The 24,542-nt window shown below is 44.9% G+C and overlaps 1 protein-coding gene across 1 annotated transcript in view; it reads left to right on the forward strand.

Annotated features, from left to right (window-relative positions):
* Positions 1–6,328: 6,328 nt before the first annotated feature.
* SLC4A8 (solute carrier family 4 member 8) overlaps positions 6,329–24,542 on the forward strand; it is a 52,344-nt gene continuing 34,130 nt past the window's right edge. The window contains exons 1-5 of the mRNA XM_054013092.1: positions 6,329–6,407; positions 16,460–16,597; positions 19,151–19,286; positions 20,320–20,480; positions 23,942–24,130. Coding sequence (XP_053869067.1) covers positions 16,489–16,597; positions 19,151–19,286; positions 20,320–20,480; positions 23,942–24,130 — 595 coding nt within the window. The 5' untranslated portion in view covers positions 6,329–6,407; positions 16,460–16,488. The remainder of the gene's footprint in view (positions 6,408–16,459; positions 16,598–19,150; positions 19,287–20,319; positions 20,481–23,941; positions 24,131–24,542) is intronic.

The following is a 24,542-nucleotide window of genomic DNA, read 5'->3' on the forward strand; positions in this document are numbered from 1 at the left end:
TGTTATAGTCCTAGTCTTCACAACCTCCTCAGGTAAGGAGTTCCACAGGTTGACTGTGCGCTGCGTGAAGAAGAACTTCCTTTTATTTGTTTTAAACCTGCTGCCTATTAATTTCATTTGATGACCCCTAGTTCTTGTATTATGGGAATAAGTAAATAACTTTTCCTTATCCACTTTCTCCACATCACTGATGATTTTATAGACCTCTATCATATCCCCCCTTAGTCTCCTCTTTTCCAAGCTGAAGAGTCCTAGCCTCTTTAATCTCTCCTCATATGGGACCCGTTCCAAACCCTTAATCATTTTAGTTGCCCTTTTCTGAACCTTTTCTAGTGCCAGTATATCTTTTTTGAGATGAGGAGACCACATCTGTACGCAGTATTCGAGATGAGGGCGTACCATCGATTTATATAAGGGCAATAATATATTCTCAGTCTTATTCTCTATCCCCTTTTAAATGATTCCTAACATCCTGTTTGCTTTTTTGACCGCCTCTGCACACTGCGTGGACATTTTCAGAGAACTGTCCACGATGACTCCAAGATCTTTTTCCTGACTTGTTGTAGCTAAATTAGCCCCCATCATATTGTATGTATAGTTGGGGTTATTTTTTCCAATGTACATTACTTTACATTTATCCACATTAGATTTCATTTGCCATTTTGTTGCCCAATCACTTAGTTTTGTGAGATCTTTTTGAAGTTCTTCACAGTCTGCATTGGACTTAACTATCTTTAGCAGTTTAGTATCATCTGCAAACTTTGCCACCTCACTGTTTACCCCTTTCTCCAGATCATTTAGGAATAAGTTGAATAGGATCGGTCCTAAGTAGATCTAAGTACGTTGACTTCAGCTACGTTATTCATGTAGCTGAAGTTGCGTAACTTAGATTGATCTCCCCCGCTGGTGTAGACCAGGCCTTAGATTGTAAGCTGTTTGAAACAGGGACCATGTTTTTGTTTGGTGTTCGTACAGGACCTAGCACGGTGGGGTCCTGGTTCATGACTGGGGCTCATAGGTGCTACAGTAATAGAGAGATTAAACAAGAATAATAATTCTGGCAAAAAAAATTCTTTTGCTTGTGTAGTTTGTACTGGGTCCCTGAACAAAATAGGCTGTATGGACCAAAGCACTTTTATGCTGGTATGACTGCATCTACAGTAGGGCTTTTGCTGGTATAGAAATGCTGCAACCTCCCCCACCCCCCCGAATCGAAAAACCTACCCACCCACAAATCACATCCCTGTAGACATTACTTTGCCAGCAAAAATTTCTAGTGTAGATCTGGCTTTAGATTCACACCCACTTACCAATGTGTTACACATCACCTCTGAATTTCACACATTTAGTCTACCTCAGTGTAAGGGGGTCCAAACTGATCTAAGTTACACATGGAAGGGGTTGGAAAAAGGTGAAAATTATATCCAGTTAGATTCCCTTTGACTCACCTCTGAGTTGGTCCCAAGTCAATATTTGCCAACAGCTACCAGACTGTAGTATCCTACAATACTACAGTTTCCTCTTAGAACTAAGAAAGTAAATAAATATATTGACCCTGTGGAATCAGGTGGCAAATATTGATTTTTAAATGGCAACCACTGTTGTTTTAACTCCCAGAAATAGTGATTTTTTTTCATTAGCAAATATAGGGCAAAGGGTTCATCGAAGCCACATGATGTTAATGTTAATGTAGATGCAGTGTTAATGCAGTCTATTTTAGCAGCTTAATGGCTGTTGCACTGTATCTGCTTCATTAGTTAAGTTGCACTGGATTCATAAAAGGGTGCAATGCATTGAGGTGTAGTGTGCAGGTCACTGTAGTATTTCCATGATCAGCTGACGTGTAGTGTATGTCACGTGGATTATTTCATCCACTCTATGCTTTTGAAGCTGGCATGTTTTGGTCAGCATGCAACAGACATCCTTGAATATGTGTTTTTGTGGATACAGACTAACACGGTTACCTCCCTGATAATTGAATATGTGGGTGATGTAACTGAACAGCAAGTCTGGGAATGGGCTACATAAACGTGATATCCAGGGTCTTGAGCACAGTAAACCTCTCCCACCTTGCATCTTTCCAAATGCTAGCTCAGACAGGAATACAAAGGGCAGGCAATACCACTGAAAGGCCTTCTTTGAAAAACAACCTGTGCTGAAGAGTTTAAATTTGCATTACATATAGTTTTTCAGCAGTGGTGCGGGGCTACTGCTTTTATACGCTGCCTTTAAGAGGGGCCAAATAAAACAAATGCTAATCAGGATCTGTATGATGTCTCAGAAATGAAGCCGCTTACTGTCTGAGGTGGTTCCATGCCTGTCTGAAACCTTGCCAGAAGCGATCTGGGTGACTGTTGCTAAGAAGGGACAGACAGAGGCAGAGAGAGTTACAGGAGTAATTAGGAAATGGAACGCCAACAGGTCTCGTAATAATAAGCCTGCTGCTAGGTAACGTGAATTAATTCTGCAGAATAGGACCAATTTGCTTTCTTGCAACAAAGTAGTAACAAGTTTACTCTGAAATTGGAACGTGTGGGACTACTAAGCATTAATTCTCGTTCTCCAACTGGAACCACCTCTGGTATTTCAGCTGTTTCCTGTTATTTTTAGTCACCAGCGTTAGGATTCTTCTGGGAATAAATGTTGCTTATTTACAAGCGATGTTGCTTTTTTGAAATAATAATGCAAAAGAGAAACAAACAAACAAACCAACCCCCAACACCACCCATGCTGACCATTCCAATGTAAGGTCTTTTTCTGTGGAGTTCTAATTCTCTTTTTAACGAAACTCCAGCATGTTCAAAACATCAACATGACTCGGGTCTGTTGTAAATATGCTAAATTTAAGCATAGCGTGTTAGCCTCCATTTTTGGCCAGGTTTGAACTGGAGACCTCCAGAGCTAAAAAAACATCAGCTATTATAACGAGCTAAAGCTAGGTTTATATGCTCTGTGGATCAGACACAGAAGGGAGCCTGTAACACATGATCACCACTGGGTTACCACAGCCCCCTGTTCTCAGGTAATGCCCCAGACAGCATAATTCCAGTTCAACTCCTGCTTACCTTATAATATGGAGATATACCTATTTCATAAAGCTGGAAGGGATGTTGAAAGGACATCAAGTCCAGTCCCCTGCCTTCGCTAGCAGCAGGGCTGGCTCCAGGGTTTTTGCTGCCCCAAGCGTTTGGGGGGGGAGGAGGGGGAAGAGCCATGATTGGTGGCAGCTCTACTGTGCTGCTTTCTTCTTTGGTGGCAAGTCCTTCCCTCTGAGAGGGACTGAGGGACCTGCTGCCAAAGAGCTGCCCCTTCCCCTTGGCCACCCCAAGCAACTGCTTGCTGGGCTGGTGCTGGCCCTGACTAGCAGGACCAAGTACTGATTTTGCCCCAGATCCCTAAATGACCCCCCCTCAAGGATTGAACTCACAACCCTGGGTTTAGCAGGCCAATGCTCAAACCACTGAGCTATCCCTCCCACCTACTGAGCCACTTCTGTTCAGCTGTTTGCTTTTGGATCCCTCAATCCTCCGCTATTCTCCTTCTTGTTAATACGGTTGCATCCAGAGACCCTAACCAAGATCTAGGCCCCATTGTGCTAGTCCAGTAAGAGACCAGCCCTGCCCCAAAGAGCTTGTGGTCTAAGGAACTGGAACAAGCTCATGGTGAGGATTTTTTATTTTTAAAAGTTGACTTGTTCCAGCTGCCTGTCCCCTGTTAGATGTTGCATATCTGTTTGGGGCACCCCTCACAAGTTGCAGAAGTCTCTAAACTTTGTTCTTTCCAAGGGTCCCAATTATAGAGTGTATTTTGTAACAAAATCCATGGATGCCCAGTGCGCTGCACCTGCATGTCCAGACTGGACTGGGAGGATGTGCTACCCTATCCTCTAATAGAGAATGAGATGCAGCAAATATCAGCCAGAATGGCTGGTTCATAGCTGAGTGATTTGTTTGCCGCTACCAGATTTAAAGGGCTAGCCACCCAGAAAAGCATGCAGGAAAAAAATTCCAATTCAGGAATGAAAGGGTGGAGGAGTGTGGTGGGAGTGGGTGAAAAAGAAAGGAGCTGCTTCTGTGTATCCCTTCTGAAGCAGATGGAGGTGTTAATTACTTCTCCATTGACAAGGTAGTGCATTATGGATGTTGACATAACATATGCTTTTAAATCAAGCTCAGTGTTCTTGTTTGATTCGAGCCAATTAATATGTATAAGCAACGTTCGTGGTAGTTTTCCTGCTTCCATAAAGCAGCATTGCCAACTCTTGCAATTGTATTGATTTTCAATGTTTTTTTCTTAAAGCTTTAGCTCCTGGAGCCACGTGATTATGTGAAAATCTCAGCTCTTTTTTTTAAAAATCAAGTTTCTAGTCATTGTGATTAAAGTGAAGAACTTGCAAACATAACCCTAAAAACTCAAGAACACCAGAAGGCAAATATAAAAGATCCCCAATGTCTTACGTGAGCTAACGGAATAAGATAAATTCTGAAACAAATGCAAAATAAAGAGTGATCACTATTGCATCACAGAGTCCTTCTTTGCTCTTTACAGGTGAAAAGGTTTTGCTTTTCTTCCGGGAAATTCTGTTTACAGCGGATTTTTACTCCATTCGTTTGCACAACTGACCTTCCTAGAGAGAAAAAATAAGGATACTGTAGTGTATTTTTCCCCTGTTGAAAGAGTCTTAATAATTAATAGCAGAAATGTAACATGAAGAGAGGGACAAAATATTATCAAGTTTTTCCAGAAGGCGCTGGTATTAAGCCACATCTGCAGCAAAGGTCTGAAATGCAGGCAGTCTTTGCTCCTTTGGTCAGAAGGGGGTAACCCCCTTTCCACAACACTGATGACAGGGAGAAGCAAGAAGGACTCTTGTGTGTACGCATTGGTTGCTACTAAGTTTCAGTTCTGTAGCTTGTCTCCTGTGATTTTGAGATACGAACATTTTCTCTGGCCTGAATCATTTTGGGAATTGCTGCATGTGTAACCCGCTGGTCAGTGTGTGTTGTGTCCCCTTCTATGTGTGTGTGTGTGTGTGATTTTTTTTTTTTTACCAATATAGTCCTAGTGTGGACATAGTTATACCAATTTAAAGGTGCCTTATACCAGCATAACTTATTCCCCTTCCCATGTGGGAATAAACTATACCGGTATAAGCTCACTGCTTCCACACCAGAGGAGCTTTATTGCTTTAACTATACTGGTACAACTTTTGTGTATAGACAAGGCTTGAGGTTGGGTTAAAAATCATGAGCTTTACTCCTTCCCTTCCAAATGATTGGGATCAATTTATTTATCTTGTGTTTTTCTTAACTTTTAGGGTACAATTGCCTCCCATTTTTGAGCTTTTCTCTGTAATTATGAGGGCTTTTAAAAAAAGAAAGCTGTGATTGCATGGGAATCTCATGACTCCAGTCGCTAGGGCTTTAAGAAAACTACCAAATATCTCAAGACTCGCAAAAAAATGAGAGTTGGCAATACTGCGATCCATTACGTTGTTGATACACTTCTACCCCGATATAACGCTGTCCTCGGGAGCCAAAAAATCTTACCGCGTTCTAGGTGAAATTGCGTTATATCGAACTTGCTTTGATCTGCCGGAGTGAGCAGCCCCGACCCTCCGGAGCACTGTTTTACTGCGTTATATCCGAATTCGTGTTATATCAGGTCGCGTTATATCGGGGTAGAGGTGTATTTAAATAATAGCCTTTCACTGAGCTCCTTGCTTCTTCAAGAGTTCTGCTGGTCCCAGTCGGGATTGGGGTTGCATTGTGTTAGGGGCTGTACAAACACATAGTTGAAGTTTTACCAGTGGGAGCAGAGTTAGGCCAATGCTGCTTTTGAGAATCCCCTGCTGTGCTCCTAAGTAGACCTGTGCCAATAGTGGATCTTTTGATGCACTGGCAATTCTGAAAAATGAAAAAAAAAAAAGATTTGGGGTTGAGCGGAAAACAAAATGTTGGGTGAGTTGAAAAGTTGAAAAATCATTTTGGATGGAACAAAATGTTTCATTTCTAATTTGAGCCTTTTTGAAATATTTCAATTGTAAAAAAAAAAAAAAAAGGAAAGGATATTTTAAAATGGAAAGACTTCGATTTTTTTTAAAATTTTTTTTTTAGTTTTCGACTGACATTTTTTTTTGGCAGAATTGCCACGTATTCATGAAAGGTTGTGGTGCCACCAAATCTGCATTTTTTCACCCACAAGGAATTTTGGTTGATAAATAGCACCCTACTCTCCTCCTAAGTCACTTTGAAAATCTTGCACTGTGAGCAAAATAGGAAATTGCTTCTATCTAGTTGCACATTTTTGTTTTGTTTTTAAACAGAGAGTCGATGAAGAGGCAGTGGTGGATCAAGGTGGGACCAGTAATGTCGTTAATATTCATTATGAGAAAGAAGAACTGGAAGGTAAGGTCCAAGGCTGCAGCTGATAACTATATTTTTCAGTTTTTCTAGTACATCATGAACATCTAGCTAGATGGAACCTGGAGTAAATGTGCTTCTTGGCTAATAAAGTTACAGATCAGATAAATGATTTCCCATAACTCAACTTCCATCAGTCTCTTTGCGATTGGATTGCCCACCCATTAGCGCCGGGAGTTACTTTTCTTTACACACCTGAGGCCTGGTGTTCCATTGTGCAGTCGTTTACACCAGTGCAAAGTGAGGTGCAAATTGTCACCATTCAGGCTTGGCAGCATCTTACGCCCACTGCCGTAAATGGCAGCATGAGGACAGAACAACAGAGAATCAGGCCCTTTGGACACAGTTGAACTTTGCATGGCTAATTCAGCAGCGTTACATTTTTGTACGAGTTGGAAGACAAAATGCACAAAGAACCATTGCCTGGGCTGCAAAAGAGTCTCATTCCCATCAGTCTGGCAGTGCACATGAGACTCTGGCCCATTAACTGGTCTTATGCTAAAGAGTAGCAGTGGGACTTGAGAGCAGATCTGGGCAATACGTGGGTAGTCTGTGATTTGTCATGTGACAAACTGAGCCCTAATGTTCTATATACCATCATGTGCCAGCAATGCCCCTCTGCCATGTACATTGGCCAAACCGGACAGTCCCTCCGCAAAAGAATAAATGGACACAAATCGGACATCAGGAATGGTAACATACATAAGCCAGTAAGTGAACACTTCAATCTCCCTGGTCATTCTATTACAGATTTAAAAAAAACTTCAGAAACAGACTTCAAAGAGAAACAGCCGAACTAAAATTCCTTTGCAAATTTAACACCAAAAAGAACAGGAGTACTTGTGGCACCTTAGAGACTAACAAATTTATTAGAGCATAAGCTTTCGTGGACTACAGCCCACTTCTTCGAAAGCTTATGCTCTAATAAATTTGTTAGTCTCTAAGGTGCCACAAGTACTCCTGTTCTTTTTGTGGATACAGACTAACAGGGCTGCTACTCTGAAATTTAACACCATTAATCTGGGCTTGAATAGGGACTGGGAGTGGCTGGTTCATTACAGAAGCAGCTTTTGCTCTCCTGGAATTGAAACCTCCTCATCTATTATTGGGAGTGGACTACATCCACCCTGATTGAATTGGCCCTGTCAACACTGGTTCTCCACTTGCGAAGTAACTCCCTGCTCTCCAGGTGTCAGTATATAATGCCTGCATCTGTAACTTTCACTCTATGCATCCGAAGAAGTGAGGTTTTTACCCACGAAAGCTTATGCCCAAATCAATCTGTTAGTCTTTAAGGTGCCACCAGACTCCTTGTTGTTTTTGTAGATACAGACTAACACGGCTACCCCCTGATACTTGAAACTGAGCCCTGTTTCTGCTTGCCAGTTATCCATGAGTAAAATGTGTTCCTTCTCACAACCTGTTCAGCCATGGCATGCAAACCCTGTCTGGGGAGCCTTCTGCTGAGAATCTCCCAAAGGAAAGCAACAAATAGGAACCCAGTTAGTTTACCCAAGAATGAGCTGACCCAGTGCTAAGCAGGAGAGTTCCTATTTGCACGGAATGCTACATTGTATTGGACATTCTGCCAATTGTTGTGAGTTTTTAATTGTGATGATTATTTTGGTCATGCGTAGAGATCAACCAAGCATGCAGGCCCATTCTGTTAGGTGCTATACAAACATAGAGCAATGGACGGAGGTGCAGAGACCGGCTAAGGAGAGGAGCAAAGGGTACAAGGGCAGATCTACACTTAAAACACTGCATCAGTGAAAACGCTACTATGCAGATGGGAGAGCTTCTCCTATCAGCGTAGCTAGTTCACCTCCGTGACATGGCTCTGTCTACACTGGGGGTTAGGTCGGTACAACTGCGTTGTTCAGGGGTGTGGATTTTTCACACCCCTGAGCAAAGTAGTTATACCGATGTACGTTTATAGGGTAGGCATGGCGGGAGGGATTGCAGTGATGGGTTGCCAATAGCATGTTAATGCCATCAATTTTGATTTTTTTGGGGTAGGCAGTTTTTTGGAGGGGATTACCTAATAGAGAGAGAAAGGAAGGGAGAGGGGACGCAGAGGGGAATAGAGCTGGGTGGAAGAGGGAAGGGAGAAAGAATGTGGGGAAAAACTGCCAAGAATGTGGAGCAAGCAGCCAAAGGGAGAGAAGGGCAACAAAAATGATTAGGGGGCTGGAGCACATGACTTATGAGGAGAGGCTGAGGGAACTGGGATTGTTTAGTCTGCAAAAGAGAAGAGTGAGGGGGGATTTGATAGCTGCTTTCAACTACCTGAAGGGGGTTCCAAAGAGGATGGATCTAGACTGTTCTCAGTGGTGGCAGATGACAGAACAAGGAGCAATGGTCTCAAAATGCACAGGGAGAGGTCTAGGTTGGATATTAGGACAAAATTTTTCACTAGGAGGGTGGTGAAGCACTGGAATGGGTTCCCTAGGGAGGTGGTGGAATCTCCATCCTTAGAGGTTTTTAAGGTCAGGCTTGACAAAGCCCTGGCTGGGATGATTTAGTTGGGGTTTGGTCCTGCTTTGAGCAGGGGGTTGGACTAGATGACCTCCTGAGGTCTCTTCCAACCCTGATATTCTATGAATATCCAGCTGACAAAGTGGATAAATCATTGCTTGTGGGCCCCTGCTGCAGAGCCGTGTACTGCGCTGCCTCCAGGCCATGTCCTAACACAACCTAGTGTTTTGAGTAAAGACCAACCTTCGTGAGGGTTCAGAACATGTCTTCAACACGCCTGGCCTAAAGATTTTTGCACTTGTCTTGCACTGGAGCCGGTGATGACACAAAATACAGGGCAACATATAACCCGGCCTTTTGATTCTTGCTTCATCCCCTGTTCCCGCTTTCACAGATTTCAAAGTCAGAAGAGGGACCACTATGATGACCAAATCTGACGGCCTGCATAACAGAGGCCAGAGAATCTCATTTAATTTCAGGTTCAATTCTGGCTTAAATTAGTAAGAAGAGAGGCAGCAGACATTTTTCATACTTTAAAAAAAATTATAAATAAAGGAACAAAAAAACTCCAGAGGAAACAACATTAGATGTAGGAGACGGGTGGGATGACTCATCAGCATATTTTCTTAGTCCAGCAGGTAGAAAAACCCAGCTTTGAGAGGCCACTGGAATAATTTGAATGCTTAAGGTGTCTGGCTATGATTTGTCTAATAGTTTGTTATCAGGAGATTGGCTTGATCTCCTCTCGTGCTGTGCCTTATGCAAGCTTTGAAAATAATTTCCTTCTGCCTCTGCTTAATGAGCTGTCGGGAACGTTGTCCTATTAAAGTTGTAAATTGCAAAGAGATTTGTTTCCTTCATAAGGGCTTTTTAAATCAAGCTGCCGCCTTGTTTTTGAAACTTTATAATAATAAACTAAACCAGATATGTCAGACCTAAAATAGAACAAGTCCATGACCTTTAAGAGGCCCTGTGAAAATGGCTCCTTTGTAGATATCTGACTGACAGTTGAGAGAATACAGGACTGGCCTTACCATGGGGTGAACTGAGGCGGCTGCCTCAGGTGCCAGACTGTGGGGGGCGCCACTAGGACCCAGAGTGTAGAAAATTGTGTCTGCTGCTGGTGCCTAGGTATTCTCTCTGCTCTAGATGCACAGAGATGGTGGAGTGCTGTGCTGGAGGAAGGAAGGCACAAGAGACATAACAGGCAGGCAGGAGAAAAGGTGAGAGGGAATAACAGAAAGCAGCAGGAGCTGCAGAGAGAGAGAGAGGAGGAGGAGCCTCTTATGTACCTGTCTAGCACCCCCAGGAGCCTGGACTGATTAACACGAGCTTCTCAGAGAGCTTCCTGATACTTCCCTGAACCCACTTGAGGAGAACAGGCAGCCAACTGAAGTACTAGGAGCCAATTAGGCCCTTAAGATGCTGATATCTTCCCTCACTCAGGCCCTGCTACCAGCCTGCTTATTTGTCCCCTTCAATTGAGTGTTGAGAGCCACTCTAGCTGGCACAGAACAGCAGTCCTGAGTGAAAGAAGAAAACGCTCCTCTGGGGCAGTGGAAGGCGCTCTTCTGAGATACATAGACACAAATGTTCACGGGGAGCCTTCTGGCCCCAGTGAAGATGTGAGTGGTGAGGAGATGCCTGATCTTCCAGTTAGAGTGCAGGTGACCTGGCAGCTACTGCAGCATCCATATCTCCATCTCAAATGGATGTAACCGTGCACATTCCTGAAGAAAAGTGTAGATCAGAGAAGAGTGTGGTGGAGGCGCAAGAAACAGCTGCTGCTGAGTTTAGTTGCTGCTAAGTCTAGATGATTCAGGTCTGTGGACCCACTTGAGCAGTAGCCTCAGGGACTTCCTTCTACTGCATGAGCCACAACAAGCGAAAAACTTCATGTTCCCCAAAGACAATGAAAATAGAAGTTTCCATCCAACACATTACTGGCGTGAAATCCCCAATGGTGACACAGTGGAGAGGCCATGGCATATGTACTCAAAAACCCAGAATGCTACATACTGTTTTTGTTGCAAACTTTTCCAGCCACATTGGGTTCTACAGGAACAAAGGACTGGAAAAATCTGGCTAGAAATCTGGCATGCCATGAGAAGGCAGCAAATTACCAGAGAGCATTCCATAGGTGGAAAGAGCTTGAGATGAGACTAAGGTTAAAGGTCACCATAGATGATCAGCATCGAGAGAAGATGGCATCAGAGTCTCTTTACTGGCAAAATGTTCTGAAAAGGCTCATTGCCATTGTGAGAATGCTTGCTACTGTGACAAAGTTCCTCCTCTATCTTGGTGGGTCCTGCGCTTATTGGCGGATTTTCTTGCCTCAGAGATTCACCATGTGGATTGGGGAATAGCCCAGAGACCTTCCCCTCTGGGAGAACCCACAGTCCAAGTCAATTGGGAGGTTTGGGGGGAACCCGGGCCCGCCCTCTACTCTGGGTTCCAGCCCAGGGCCCTGTGGACTGCAGCTGTCTATAGTGCCTCCTGTAACAGCTGCATGACAGCTACAACTCCCTGAGCTACTTCCCCATGGCCTCCTCCAAACACCTTCCTTATTCTCACCACAGGACCTTCCTCCTGGTGTCTGATAACGCTTGTGCTCCTCAGTCCTCCAGCAGCACCCTCTCACTCTCAGTTCCTTGCGCCTCTTGCTCCCAGCTCCTCACACTCGCACCACAAACTGAAGTGAGCTCCTTTTAAAACCCAGGTGCCCTGATTAGCCTGCCTTAATTGATTCTAGCAGCTTCTTCTTAATTGGCTCTGGGTGTCCTAATTAGCCTGCCTGCCTTAACTGGTTCTAGCAGGTTCCTGATTACTCTAGTGCAGCCCCTGCTCTGGTCACTCAGGGAACAGAAAACTACTCATCCAGTGACCAGTATATTCGCCCTCTACCAGACTCCTGTACCCCACTGGTCTGGGTCTGTCACAGTACCCAAAACCTAGCACTGCGTGGCACTGCAGATCAGCTGTATGTGCCAAACAATGGAAACTTCCTTAAAATTGTGGAGCTGATGATTTCTAGAATTTATTGACATTGATGATACTACAGGAGCTGGTATGACAAATGTGCTTCTTAAAAAGCTGGAAGATACGGGAATTGCGATAGCTGACATGAGAGATCAGCGCTATGATAATGGTGCCAACATGAGAGGAAAGAACAGAAGAGTCCAGACACGGATCCGAGAGTTAAACGCTTTTTTTGTCCCATGCAGTTCTCATTCATTGAGCTTGGTGGTCAGTGATGCAGCATCAGCTTTTAGTGAGGCTGCTGAATTTTTTAATGTAATTCAAAGCATCTGTGTATTTTTCTCTGCATCAACTCATCGATGGCAAATTTTGAAGCAACAGCTGGGAACATCCTCTCTGACACTGAAACCACTGAGTGCCACACGATGGGAAAGTCGAGTGGAGGCGATAAAGCCTATCAAACACCAAATTGGGAAGATAGATGATGCCATAGTTGCCATTATGGAGGATAATGCTATGACAGGAACTGTTCATGGGAGAACACTGGCAGAAGGAAATGGAATCACTAGAAACATACATAACTTCAAATTCCTGTGTGGCGTAGTGTTGTGGCATGACATATTGTTTGAAATAAATGTTGTAAGCAAGAGACTCCAAGGTGTTGACCCTGATATATCTGGAGCAATGGAACAACTGGACAAAGCAAAGTCATACCTACAGTCTTACCGGTCAGATGAGGGATTTCAAAACGTTCTGAAGAGTGCACAGAAGTTGGCAGAGGAACTTCACACTGAACTTCACACTATTTTCCCGCCCATTCAAGAATACAAGAGTCACCGAAGAAGAAGACATTCTGATTACGAGGCACGGGATAATCCCATAAGAGACCCCAAACAACAATTCAAAGTTGAATTCTTTAACCCAGTGCTAGATTATGCAATACAGTCAGTTGAAGACCTTTTCATGCAGCTCAAGGAACACCGCAGTATATTTGGGATGTTGTATGATATTCCAAGACTCCTCACTATACCTGAAGATGACCTACACCAGCAATGCAGGGCACTACAGACAGTGTTGACACATGATGACATGCGCGATATTGATGCGAGTGATTTAGGTGATAAACTGAAAGCCCTTTCAAGGTACATTTCAGCAAGACCAACTCCAAAAGCTGTTCTGGAATATATGTGCACAATTAAGATGACCACCCGCTTTCCAAATGCTTTTGTTGCTCTGTGCATACTTCTAACACTTCCTGTGAGAGTTGCCAGTGGAGAACGCAGCTTCTCCAAGCTGAAGTTAATAAAAACACATCTACGCTCCCAATGACACAGGAGAGGCTGGTCGGCCTTGCAACCATCTCAATAGAGCATGAGCTGGCCCAGACTGTGGACCTTCAGGAAGCAGTTCAAATCTTTGCAACCAAGAAGGCACGGAAAGCACCACTTTGATTATTCAAACAGATAAAAATGCCAGTGTTTACTATGCAGACAAGAAAAGTTACATTTGCTGTTCAGGCGTTTGAAACTTAAGTGTTACTTAAAATTTTTGAACAAGGCATTTTAAGTTGTTAGTTCTCCTTTATTGGGGTAGGTAGCAGAGCAGTACCAGAGAGGAGTAGAACAGGAAGAAGGCAGAATTGAGACCTTTCAAAGTTTTGGCCCAAGCGAGGGGGCATGGGGGCGTCATTTGAGCTCCCCGCCTCAGGTACCAAAATGTTGTGGGCCGGCCCTGAGAATATAGACTGAGTTCTTGTCTACATGAGAAAATTGCACTGGTTTTACTTAAATAGGGTTACCATATTTAAGGTTTTAAAAAAGAGGACACTCCACGGGGCCCTGGTCCCACCCCTTCCCCGCCCCAACTCCGCCCCTTCTCCAAAGTCCCCGCCCCGCCCCCCCCGCCCCCGCCCCAACTCCGCCCCTCCCCTAAGCGCCCCGCATTCCCCCTCCTCCTCCCTCTCAGCCATGCCCGAGCACTACCGGCTTCACGGTTTGCCGGGCAGCCTCCAGACCCACTGCGCCCCTGGCCGGGCACTTCCCCTCCCAGACTCCAGCTGCTGTGCTCCCTGACTCCTCGGCTCTGTAAGGCTAGGTCTATACTACCTGCCTGAATCGGCGGGTAGAAATCGACCTCTCGGGGATCGATTTATCGCGTCCCGTCGGGACGCGACAATCGATCCCCGAATCGGCGCTCTAACTCCACCAGCGGAGATGGTAGTAAGCGCCACCGACAAAAAGCCGCAGACGTCAATTTTGCCGCCGTCCTCACAACGGGGTAAGTCGGCTGCGATACGTCGAATTCAGCTACGCTATTCACGTAGCTGAATTTGTGTATCTTAAATCGACTCCCCCCTGTAGTGTAGATGTACCCTAAGAGTGGAGCTGCCTGAACGCTACCGGTTTCGGGCAGCCCCCATGCCTCTGGACCCTGCGCCGCCGGCCGGGCACTTCCCCTCCCGGGCTCCGGGGGCGCAGGGTCCGGAGGCATGGGGGCTGCCAACACCTTGTCAGTCCAGACTAAAGAATTAGGAGGCTAGATTTGTATGTTTGACACTCTTGATTCATACACAAACTTTCCTATCATAGACCTGGTTGGGAATTTTCTGTGGAAAAATATTTTCCACAGAAAATGCAGTTTCTGCACAATCAAAATTTGAATTTTGCTAATGTTTTCTGATTTTCTGTTGGGTTCATCTGAATGAAGCATTGTGTTTCAGATCAGTTCTACCTGAATCAGATCATTTCAGCTTGTTGAATTGAATAAAAATGTTTAGTTCTGAGTCAGTTTGACTTTAAACTTTGGCACCCCAGTGCCTTCTGGGAGGTGCGGTTTTGGTGCCTCATGCCCCCATTCTACCCTATCAACTTGCCAGACTCCATCTCCCATGATGCATAGTGGTCTGCCCTCTGACCAAGCTGCGTAGTGTAAGTGCATCATGGGACATGTAGTCAGATTGGGGAGCCGGTAACTGAACGATGTCTCCAATTGGGGCCGCACAGGGAGATGCAGTTTATAGATTCATAGATTCCGAGGCCAGAAGGGTCTGTTGTGATCATGTTGTCTGACGTCCTGTGTAACACAGGCCAGAGACCTGTGATGCACAAAACCGAAAGCCCTAGCCCTGCCCCTTCCCTGAGACCCCTCCCCCTGCCCCGCCCCTTTAGTGAGGACCCACCCCTGCTCACTACATTCCCCCTCCCTCGGTGGCTCGCTCTCCCCCACTCTCACTCACTTTCACTGGGCTGGGGTAGGGGTTGGGGTGCGGGAGGGGGGTGAGGGCTCTAACTGGGGGTATGGGCTCTGGGGTGGGACCAGATATGAGGGGTTCAGGGTACAGGAGGGGGTTTGGGCTCCAGCTGGGGGTGCAAGCTCTGGAGTGGGGCCGGGGATGAGGGGTTCAGGGTGTGGGAAGAAACTGTGGGTTGGGGTGTGTGGGGGGGGTGAGGGCTCCAGCTGGGGGTGCAGGCTCTGAGGTGGGCCTGGGGATGAGGGATTTGGGGTGCTCCAGGTTTGGGGGGCTGCCAAATACAGAGGTAAAATAACCTCTCTCCGCCTACTTGAGATTCCCCTGTTTATGCGTCCCAAGTTTGCATTAGCTCTTTTGGGCAGAGTCACACTGGGAGCTCATGTGCAGCTGATTATCCACCACGACCCGCAAATCTTTTTCAGAGTCACTGCTTCCCAGGATAGAGCCCCCCATCCTGTAAGCATGGCCTGCGTTCTTTATCCCCAGGTATATAAATGTGCATGTAGCTGTGTGAAAATGCAGTTTACCACGCAATCTCTTTGAATCAGTGGCCTGTTCTCTTCATTATTTACCACCCTGCCAGTTTTTGGGTCGTCTGCCAACTCTATCAGTGACGAATGCTGAACCAACTTGGAACAGATGTTTCCAAATCAAAATGTCCCTGAAAGTTTTGGTCCATGAAAAATTTTGATATTTCACTTTTTCTTTCCCGATTCATGATGAAAACAGAAGCTGAAATATTTGAATTTCCCACTGGAATGAAATTCTGATTTTTTTTGCTTAACTCTATCATTGTATGACCTAAGTCAGTGGTTCTCACACTTTAGTAACCCGAGGATCCCCATTTTGATTTACATTTTTTTTGTGGCACCTCAAGCCCCCCGCTCAGCCACAGACCCTGTCCCCCCTCCACCTCTTCCCCCAAGTCCTCACTGCTGCCTCACCTCTTCCCAGCCCCACTCCACCCTGGCCCCTCCTCTTTTCGCCCCCTCCCCTGAGCGGGCCTGGCCCCACTCCTCCCACTCCTTCCCAGCGCCTCCTGCATGCCGCTGAACAGCTGTTGATCAGCAGGGCCTGTTCCCGAGCACGCAGGAGGCTCAGGGAGGGGGAGGAGTTGATCAGCGGGGCCCGCAGACCCCCTGGAGTACCCTCGCGCACCCCAGTTTGAGAAACACTGACTTAAGTGATTTTTTTTTTACTGACTTTGAACATTATAAGTTATGAAGCGCAGCTACATGAACAGCAATGTTATACCATGAGCACCATTCCTCTTATCAGGCACTGTGGGGATAAGAGTGACACAGACTAATATGCTTCCGCTTTGTCGCAGGGCACAGAACGCTGTACGTTGGGGTACGGATGCCTTTGGTGAGACAAAGCCACAGACATCACAGGAATCATGGCCAAAAACATAGGAAACGAGACCGGGCGAAGGGAGCCATTCAAGAAGAAGAGCAGGAATCTCATGGTAAATAAAACCTCAGGCTAACGTATGATGGGAACATAGCATGCGTTTAATGATGGAAGCATAACTTATGTAAGTAATGGGAATAAATATTTTTTAGTAGATCCATCGATTCCGATGCCAGAAGGGACCATGATGATCATCTAGCATGACCTCCTGTATAACACAGGCGAGAGATCTTCCCCAAAAGAATTCTTAGAGCAGATTAGTTAGAAAAACCCAGAGTCTTGATTTAAGAGTTATCCAGGATGGAGTATGCACCACAAGAATTGGTAAATTGCCTGGCGTTGCTCTTCTTGGGCTAACATGGAGCACTGGGCATTGAAAGTTCATTGCCCAATCTCACCCCAGTGAAAGCAACATCTGAATTTTTTATTCGCTCTGAAATAGTTAGAGCCAAACTTGTGCTAGTTAGCGTGTACGAAATTAAGAGGGGAGATCCTGGCTCCACTGAAGTGAGTGGGAGCTTTTGCCGTTCGCTTCACGAGGGCCAAGAATTTACTCCTAGTAATTCAGTTTATGATCAGCATTTATTATTTGTAGGGGAAGCACCCATAGGACCCCTACTAGGATTGGGGCCCCATTATGCTAGGTGTGATACAGACACATAGCAACCATGAGGGGGTAGCCGTGTTAGTCTGTATCTACAAAAACAACAAGGAGTCTGGTGGCACCTTAAAGACTAACAGATTTATTTGGGCATAAGCTTTCGTGAGTAAAAACCTCACTTCTTCGGATGCATCCGAAGAAGTGAGGTTTTTACTCACGAAAGCTTATGCCCAAATAAATCTGTTAGTCTTTAAGGTGCCACATAGCAAGCAGCGATTCCTGTCATAAAGAGGCTTTCAGTTGAAATAGACAAGGCAGAGGAAAGGTGGAAGAGAAACATGCAGCATACAAGCAAACTTATCCAAGCGAAAGCTGGGAATGGTCGTGTTATTTCATGATTTGTTTTTGGCTCTGTTCTTTTCTTTGGGGGATTTTTAATCTGCAAAATACATTTATAATAATAGACTCACAGAAAGGTAGGACTAGAAGGGACCTCGAGAGGTCATGAAGTCCAGGCCCTCGTACTGAAGCAGGATCACATATACCCTGTCGGGTGTTTGTCTAACCTGTTCTTAAAAACCCTCCAATAACTGGGATTCCACAACCTGCCTTGGAAATCTATTCCAGTACGTAACTACCCTCCTTGAATAGTTAGAAAGTTTTTCCTAATATCTAACCTACATTTCCTTTGCTGCAGATTAAGCCAATTACTTCTTGTTCTACCTTCAGTGGATGTGGAGAACAATTGATTGCTGTCCTCTTTCTAACAACCCTTAACATATTTGAAAACTGCTATTATTTCCCCGCTCCCAACCAGTCTCCTTTTCTCAAGACTAAACGTAACCGTTTTTTTTAACCTTTCCTCATACGTCACATTTTCTAATCTTTTATCATTTTCGTTGCTCTTCTCTGGGCTCTTTCCAATTTGTCCACATTTTTCTTAAAGTGCGGCGTCCAGAACTGGACGCAATACTTCCGCTGAGATCTTGCCAGTGCTGAGTAGCGTGGGCCAATTACCTCCAGTATCTTTCATATGATACTCCAGGAGCAGGGGTGAGGTGAGATGGGGACGTATGAATTAGTGGAAAAGACAGCGGCATTAACTGAAAGGTCACTAACATTATGATGTATTTAGGACCAAACTCAATAGGGAATTTGAGGTGTTGCCATGACAATACTAAACACCGGGGCTTTATTCTGTTGTGTTTTATGTAAATCTATTTGCTGTAATGTCTCATGCAAACAACATCATGTAAACGTGGGCCCTCTTTTTGGAGATGTGATAGTATCTTTGTCCCAGATTTGTACTTGCTCAGCACCTCCATTTATTTAAAACGCCTGTAAATCAAATGTTTCAAATTTTTCCTTCTACTTCTTCTCCTTTTATTATTATTATTAATTATTTTGCTATGCTGGTAGCGTCTGGACGTTCCAGTCGTGAGCTAGAACCCTGTTGTGCTAGTGCTGTACAAACATAGAACAAGAATCTCTGCCCCAAAGAGCTCATGTTCCAAATAATTCAATTTTTTACAAATCTAATACAAATTTTATCACAGGTGCTGACTTTCTAATTTCCCAGGGGGTGATTGACTCACGCTCTGCCCCAGGCCCGGCTCCCACTCCACCCAGTCCCCCAAGGGCCGACCTGCCTTTTCCCACCCCGTTCCACCCCCTCCCCCAAGTGCCTCGCCCCACCCCTTCTCCCCCCAGTGCCTCCTGCACACCGCTGAATAGCTGATCCGCAGCGGGCTGGAGGCGCTGCAGGGGGAGGGAGAGGAGCTGATTGGCTGGGCCACCGATGTCCTGAGCACCCACTATTTTTAGTCGGTGCCTATGAATTTTATATTTAGCTTCTGACATGTGGGTTGGTTTGAAACCAAGCATCTTTGGCGTGATGTTTCTATTTGATACATATAACCATGAGCAACCTCTTCCTCTTAAATGTGGCATTTCTTTAATGGCGTAACCTGGTCACAGCAGATGCCTCTTTAACTGTTTGTTAATTAGACACCCCGTCTCAGCGAGTTCAGTTTATCCTTGGTATGGAGGAGGACGAGGAGCACGTTCCCCATGATTTGTTCACAGAGCTGGATGAAATCTGTGTGAAAGAAGGAGAAGATGCCGAATGGAAGGAAACGGCCAGGTGACACAAAGCTATATACCCCACCGGCTCAATGAAACTGAATGTGTTTTCATGACCTCCCATCAGGCTGTGTTTTTGGGACCATTTCCTTGAGGTGCTGCCCAATGATACCACCTGCTGGAAGAAGAGATGCTGCTGCTAGACGGGGCTTTCATAGTCTGTCACTTCCAGAGTGTGACTTGGTAAAGAGGTGGGGGAGGAAGATATGATGCAGATCCCTTGTATATAGCACAGCACCTCTGTTTTTTCATGCACCTCCTCTGTAATAACAGCATGTGGAAGAATCAAAGGGAGGCATGTTGATATACAGATGTGGGGAGGCAGGATGGTCCAGTGATCAGTGTGTTAGCCCGGGCACATGGGAGACCCGGGTTCATATCCCTGCTCTGAGACAGGCTTGCTGTGTGACCTTGGGCAAATCACTTAGTCTCTTTCTGCCTCAGTTTCCCATCTGTAAAATGGGGGCGGTAGCGATGCCCTGCATCACAGGGGCTTGGGAGGCTAAATACATTAAAGACTGAGAGGTGCTTATGTACTAGGATAATGGGCACCATATAAGATAGAAAGGCATGGATGTTGCGAGGACAAATGCTTTAAAGATTGAGGCGTTTGTGCACTATACTAAGAAGATGAGAATGGTCAGACTAGATCAGAACAATGGTCCATCTAGCCCAGTATCCTTTCATCTGACAATGCCCGATGCTTCAAAGTAAATGAACAGAACAGGGCAACCATCAAGTGACCCATCCCCTGTCGTCCAATCCCAGCAGCTGATGTGCCCTATGTAAAATAAATATAAAATAGACCCTTCAGCACATGCTTAGAGCTGGTGAAAATTTTTGCATCAGCTGCTTAAAAAAACAAAACGTGCACTTGATCGTCTTCCCTTCTCCAGCTTTGAACCGTTAATTGAGTTGTCTATGGGGTAGATTTCATACACAGCTCCGTATCTCTGCCACATCTGCTTAAGAGTCTTTTCACGGGAACTGGTCGCTGCCGGTATTTATTGGTGTTTGGTTTGCCGTGCTTCCAGGTGGCTGAAGTTCGAAGAGGACGTGGAGGATGGAGGAGAACGCTGGAGCAAGCCCTATGTAGCGACACTTTCATTACACAGCCTCTTTGAGCTGAGGAGTTGCATCATGAACGGGACTGTCCTTCTGGATATGTGCGCCAACAGCATCGAGGAAATTGCAGGTACTGCTCTACTGAGCGATCAGCTGCGTCATGTCAGAGAAAAAAGCTTCAGGGAATATCCTTGTGCGTTTTTGAATGAAATAAATTCTCTTTGCACCATGTTTGTTCCTGCAAAATCCTCGGTAGGGATGTCATCAAAACAGCAAATGTTAAGCAAATATATTAGAATATGCACAGAAACCGAACTTTAGATTTGGAATCATGATTTTTCCACCCTGAAATCCTGATTACATTCATCTAATCAAGGTCCAGAAACAGACCATGTGACAATCAAAAGAGTGCACCTTTCAAATATCAAATTCTCTCATGTTTTACAGACCTACCATTATTCAGAGAAATAATCTGGAGAATAACTTCAGATAACAGAAATGAGTCTAATAGGTTAACATGCTATTGTTGTACTAGAAGTGTATGTCTGGACCATTTGGGGTCAGAAAAAGAGGTAAAATTCATTGAATATTTGTGACAAATAATTATTCTGTTTTAAGCAGGGGCAGCTCCAGGCACCAGCGCAGCAAGCGTGTGCCTGGGGCGGCCATCCACGGGGGGCGGCAGGCAGGTGGCAGCATGCCTGCAGGAGGTCCCAGTCCTGTGTCTTCGGCGGTGGGTACGCCGAAGCCGCGGGACCGGCAGACCTCCCGCAGGCATACCGCGGAATCCACGTGACCAGTGGACCGCCCGCAGGCGCGCTGCCAAAAGCCGCCTGCCTGCCGTGCTTGGGGCGGCAAAAAACGTTTTAAGATGTGGGAATCTGTGTGAACTATGCAAGTTCTTTAAGGGCTTATCTACATAGGAAAACAGTCCAGAATAGCTATTGCAGGATAGCTATTCTAACTCCCCATGTGGACACTTTTATTCCACACCAAGGGCCCTTGTATCTGGTTTAATTTAATCCTCTTTGAAAATGGATTAAGCTAAACTGCAAAAAGGCACTCTTAGCATTTGCGTACACATGAAAATTAATCCGGAATAAAGTAAGGTATAAATTTAAAGTGTAATAACTATTCCTGATTGATGCCATGAGTGGACCTTTTTATTAGTTTAATCCAAATAGTTTGGATTAAGATAAGTACATTATAAATAATTCAGAATATTGCATTCTTACTCTGGGGTAAGAGCATCCACACATGAAGATAATCAGGAATAGTTAATCCTCTTTAAATTCATGCCCCAATCTTATTTTGGATTGGTTTTCATATGTGGACCAATCCTAATTCCGCATTACCTTAATCCATTTCCAAAGTGGATTGAGACGATTCAGAATAAATCAGAATAGTCAGTTTGGAATAACTCCCCATGTAGATAAAACCTTACTGTGGAATAGGCGTATCCACATAGAATAGCTATTGCACTTTATATTCAGTCCCTACTTTATTTTGCAATATGTAGACAAGACCTAACTTTCAAAGCCAGGGTTCCTTTGGCAGATGGCCAAGTAATACATTTCTGTTGAGGAGATAATTGAGGGTAATTGAGGAAGCAGCTTTGTAGAAATTATTTTTGACGGACAGGTCTCCATTCAAACTCTTTCAAGGTCTGGTGATGTCAGATCCGTTCTTAGCACATTCCTCCCCGAGCACTGCCAGTTACAGTCAATTATCCAAGAAATCTCAGGGAAGCCAGTTATAGACTGGTTATAATTTGGTTAAATGTGTAGAGCAATGCAATCAGGAAAGAAAACTGCATTACTGAGGATGGGGAATAATAACTGCATTAGCTCAGCAGTGAATAATCGTTTCGCAGGGACTTTTTAGCACAGAAAAATCCCTGTCTTCGTTGAAAGACAAAGGATATGTGTACACAGTGGCTGGGAGTGTGCTTCTCTGCATGGTTAGACAGACGTGTGCTAGCTCTGCTTGTGTCTGTCTATCCATGCTAGGAAATACATTCCCAGCAGCTGCGCTGGCATACCCAAAGACGTATTAACAATGCTACAATGTCTCCCTAAATAAGATCGCGTCGGCATTGGTTGGCTCTTCCGTCTGGCAGTAGTAACGCTCTCCTATGAGGCGTGCTTATTCCCGGCTCATCGTGGGTTGAGACGATCACAGGTTTTGTCCCACCGCTGTTTGCTGGCTGTCTGGGGCTGTAGTGATTCTTGGAGTGAGTCCGGGCTCCACCGAAGTTACAGTCTCACCCTCTCTCTTCCTCGGTGTTTGGAAAGCATGTAGCCCGCTGTCAGCACGACTGCAATACGAACACAAGGGGGTGGTTTGCAGGGGGGAAGGATGATCTTGGGAATCTTCACCAGGAAACAAAGGGGAAAGGTTTAATTCTCAGCTCAGGCAAGGGCTTGAAGGGGGCACTTAATCTGTGTGGTACCTCCATTTTCCCCATGTGTGAAATGGGGATAGTCCTTCATAGAATCATAGAATATCAGGGATGGAGGGGACCTCAGGAGGTATCTGGTCCAACCCCCTGCTCAAAGCAGGACCAATTCCCAACTAAATCATCCCAGCCAGGGCTTTGTCAAGCCTGACCTTAAAAATCTCTAAGGAAAGAGATTCCACTACCTCCCCATCATATGGGGACATTGTGGAAGTGTAATTCAGTGATTGCTGTGGCCATGAAGTCTTTCTAAGCACAGAGCTAAATAAGAATAGTTTGAGGGCATGTTTAGTTCTGTCTACGGTACATATACTGCTGTTTTCTGAGCACCTCCCATTCCTTAAAAAGAAGAACAGGAGTACTTGTGGCACCTTAGAGACTAACAAATTTATTAGAGCATAAGCTTTCGTGGACTACAGCCCACTTCTTCGGATGCATATAGAATGGAACATATAATGAGGAGATATATATACACACATACAGAGAGCATAAACAGGTGGGAGTTGTCTTACCAACTCTGAGAGGCCAATTAATTAAGAGAAAAAAAAAACTTTTGAAGTGATAATCAAGCTAGCCGAGTGTACTCGGCTAGCTTGATTATCACTTCAAAAGTTTTTTTTTTCTCTTAATTAATTGGCCTCTCAGAGTTGGTAAGACAACTCCCACCTGTTTATGCTCTCTGTATGTGTGTATATATATCTCCTCATTATATGTTCCATTCTATATGCATCCGAAGAAGTGGGCTGTAGTCCACGAAAGCTTATGCTCTAATAAATTTGTTAGTCTCTAAGGTGCCACAAGTACTCCTGTTCTTCTTTTTGCGGATACAGACTAACACGGCTGTTACTCTGAAACGTCCCATTCCTTAATGCATTTATCCTCAGAACTCCCCCTGGGAGGTAGAGTAATGCTATTAGCCCATTTTACAGGTGTAACTGAGGCATAGGGAGACTTGCCCAAGGTCACACAGCAAGTGTGTGGCAGAGCAGGTACTCAAATTCAGTCCTAGAATAGCGCCCTAATCACTGTTCCACCCTTCCTATTGGCTTGTACATTTAGCACATGGACACTCATCAGGGACACAATCTGCACTTTTTGCAAGCTAGAGAATTGCTTCCCCTCCCCCCCCACAGATATGATCCTGGATCAGCAAGAACCAAGCAGTGAGTTTGATGAAAGAATGAGAGAGAGTATCCGGGATGCCCTCTTAAAAAAGCATCACCACCAGAACGAGAAGAAGAGGAACAACCTCCTTCCGATTGTCCGCTCTTTCACTGACGTCAGCAAGAAGCAGTCGGATCCACACTTATTGGACAAAACGGGTGAGGATTTCTGGGTCGCACCTTCAGACAGCCTGACCCTTTGAGGTGGGATTTTCCAAAAGGCCTAAATCACCTAGGAGCACAAGTCCCAGCTGAGTTATCTATGACTTCACTGGAAAAAAATGGCGTTGGTTTTTTACATCATGATTAAAAAAATCATTGTGGGTTGACTGCAAAATAGGGTGACCAGACAGCAAATGTGAAAAATTGGGACGGGGTGGGGGTTAATACGAGCCTATATAAGAAAAAGACCCAAAAATCGGGATGTCCCTATAAAATCGGGACATCTGGTCACCCTACTGCAAAATGAAATATTTTGCAATTTTTGCGAAGCAAAAAAGTAAAAAAAGAAACCCACCTTATTTCAGGTCAAACAAAATGCTCTGTTTCAATTTCAAGCATTGCATGGTAG

The sequence above is a fragment of the Malaclemys terrapin genome, chromosome 23, assembly GCF_027887155.1.
Source record: "Malaclemys terrapin pileata isolate rMalTer1 chromosome 23, rMalTer1.hap1, whole genome shotgun sequence".
Classification (NCBI taxonomy): domain Eukaryota; kingdom Metazoa; phylum Chordata; order Testudines; family Emydidae; genus Malaclemys; species Malaclemys terrapin.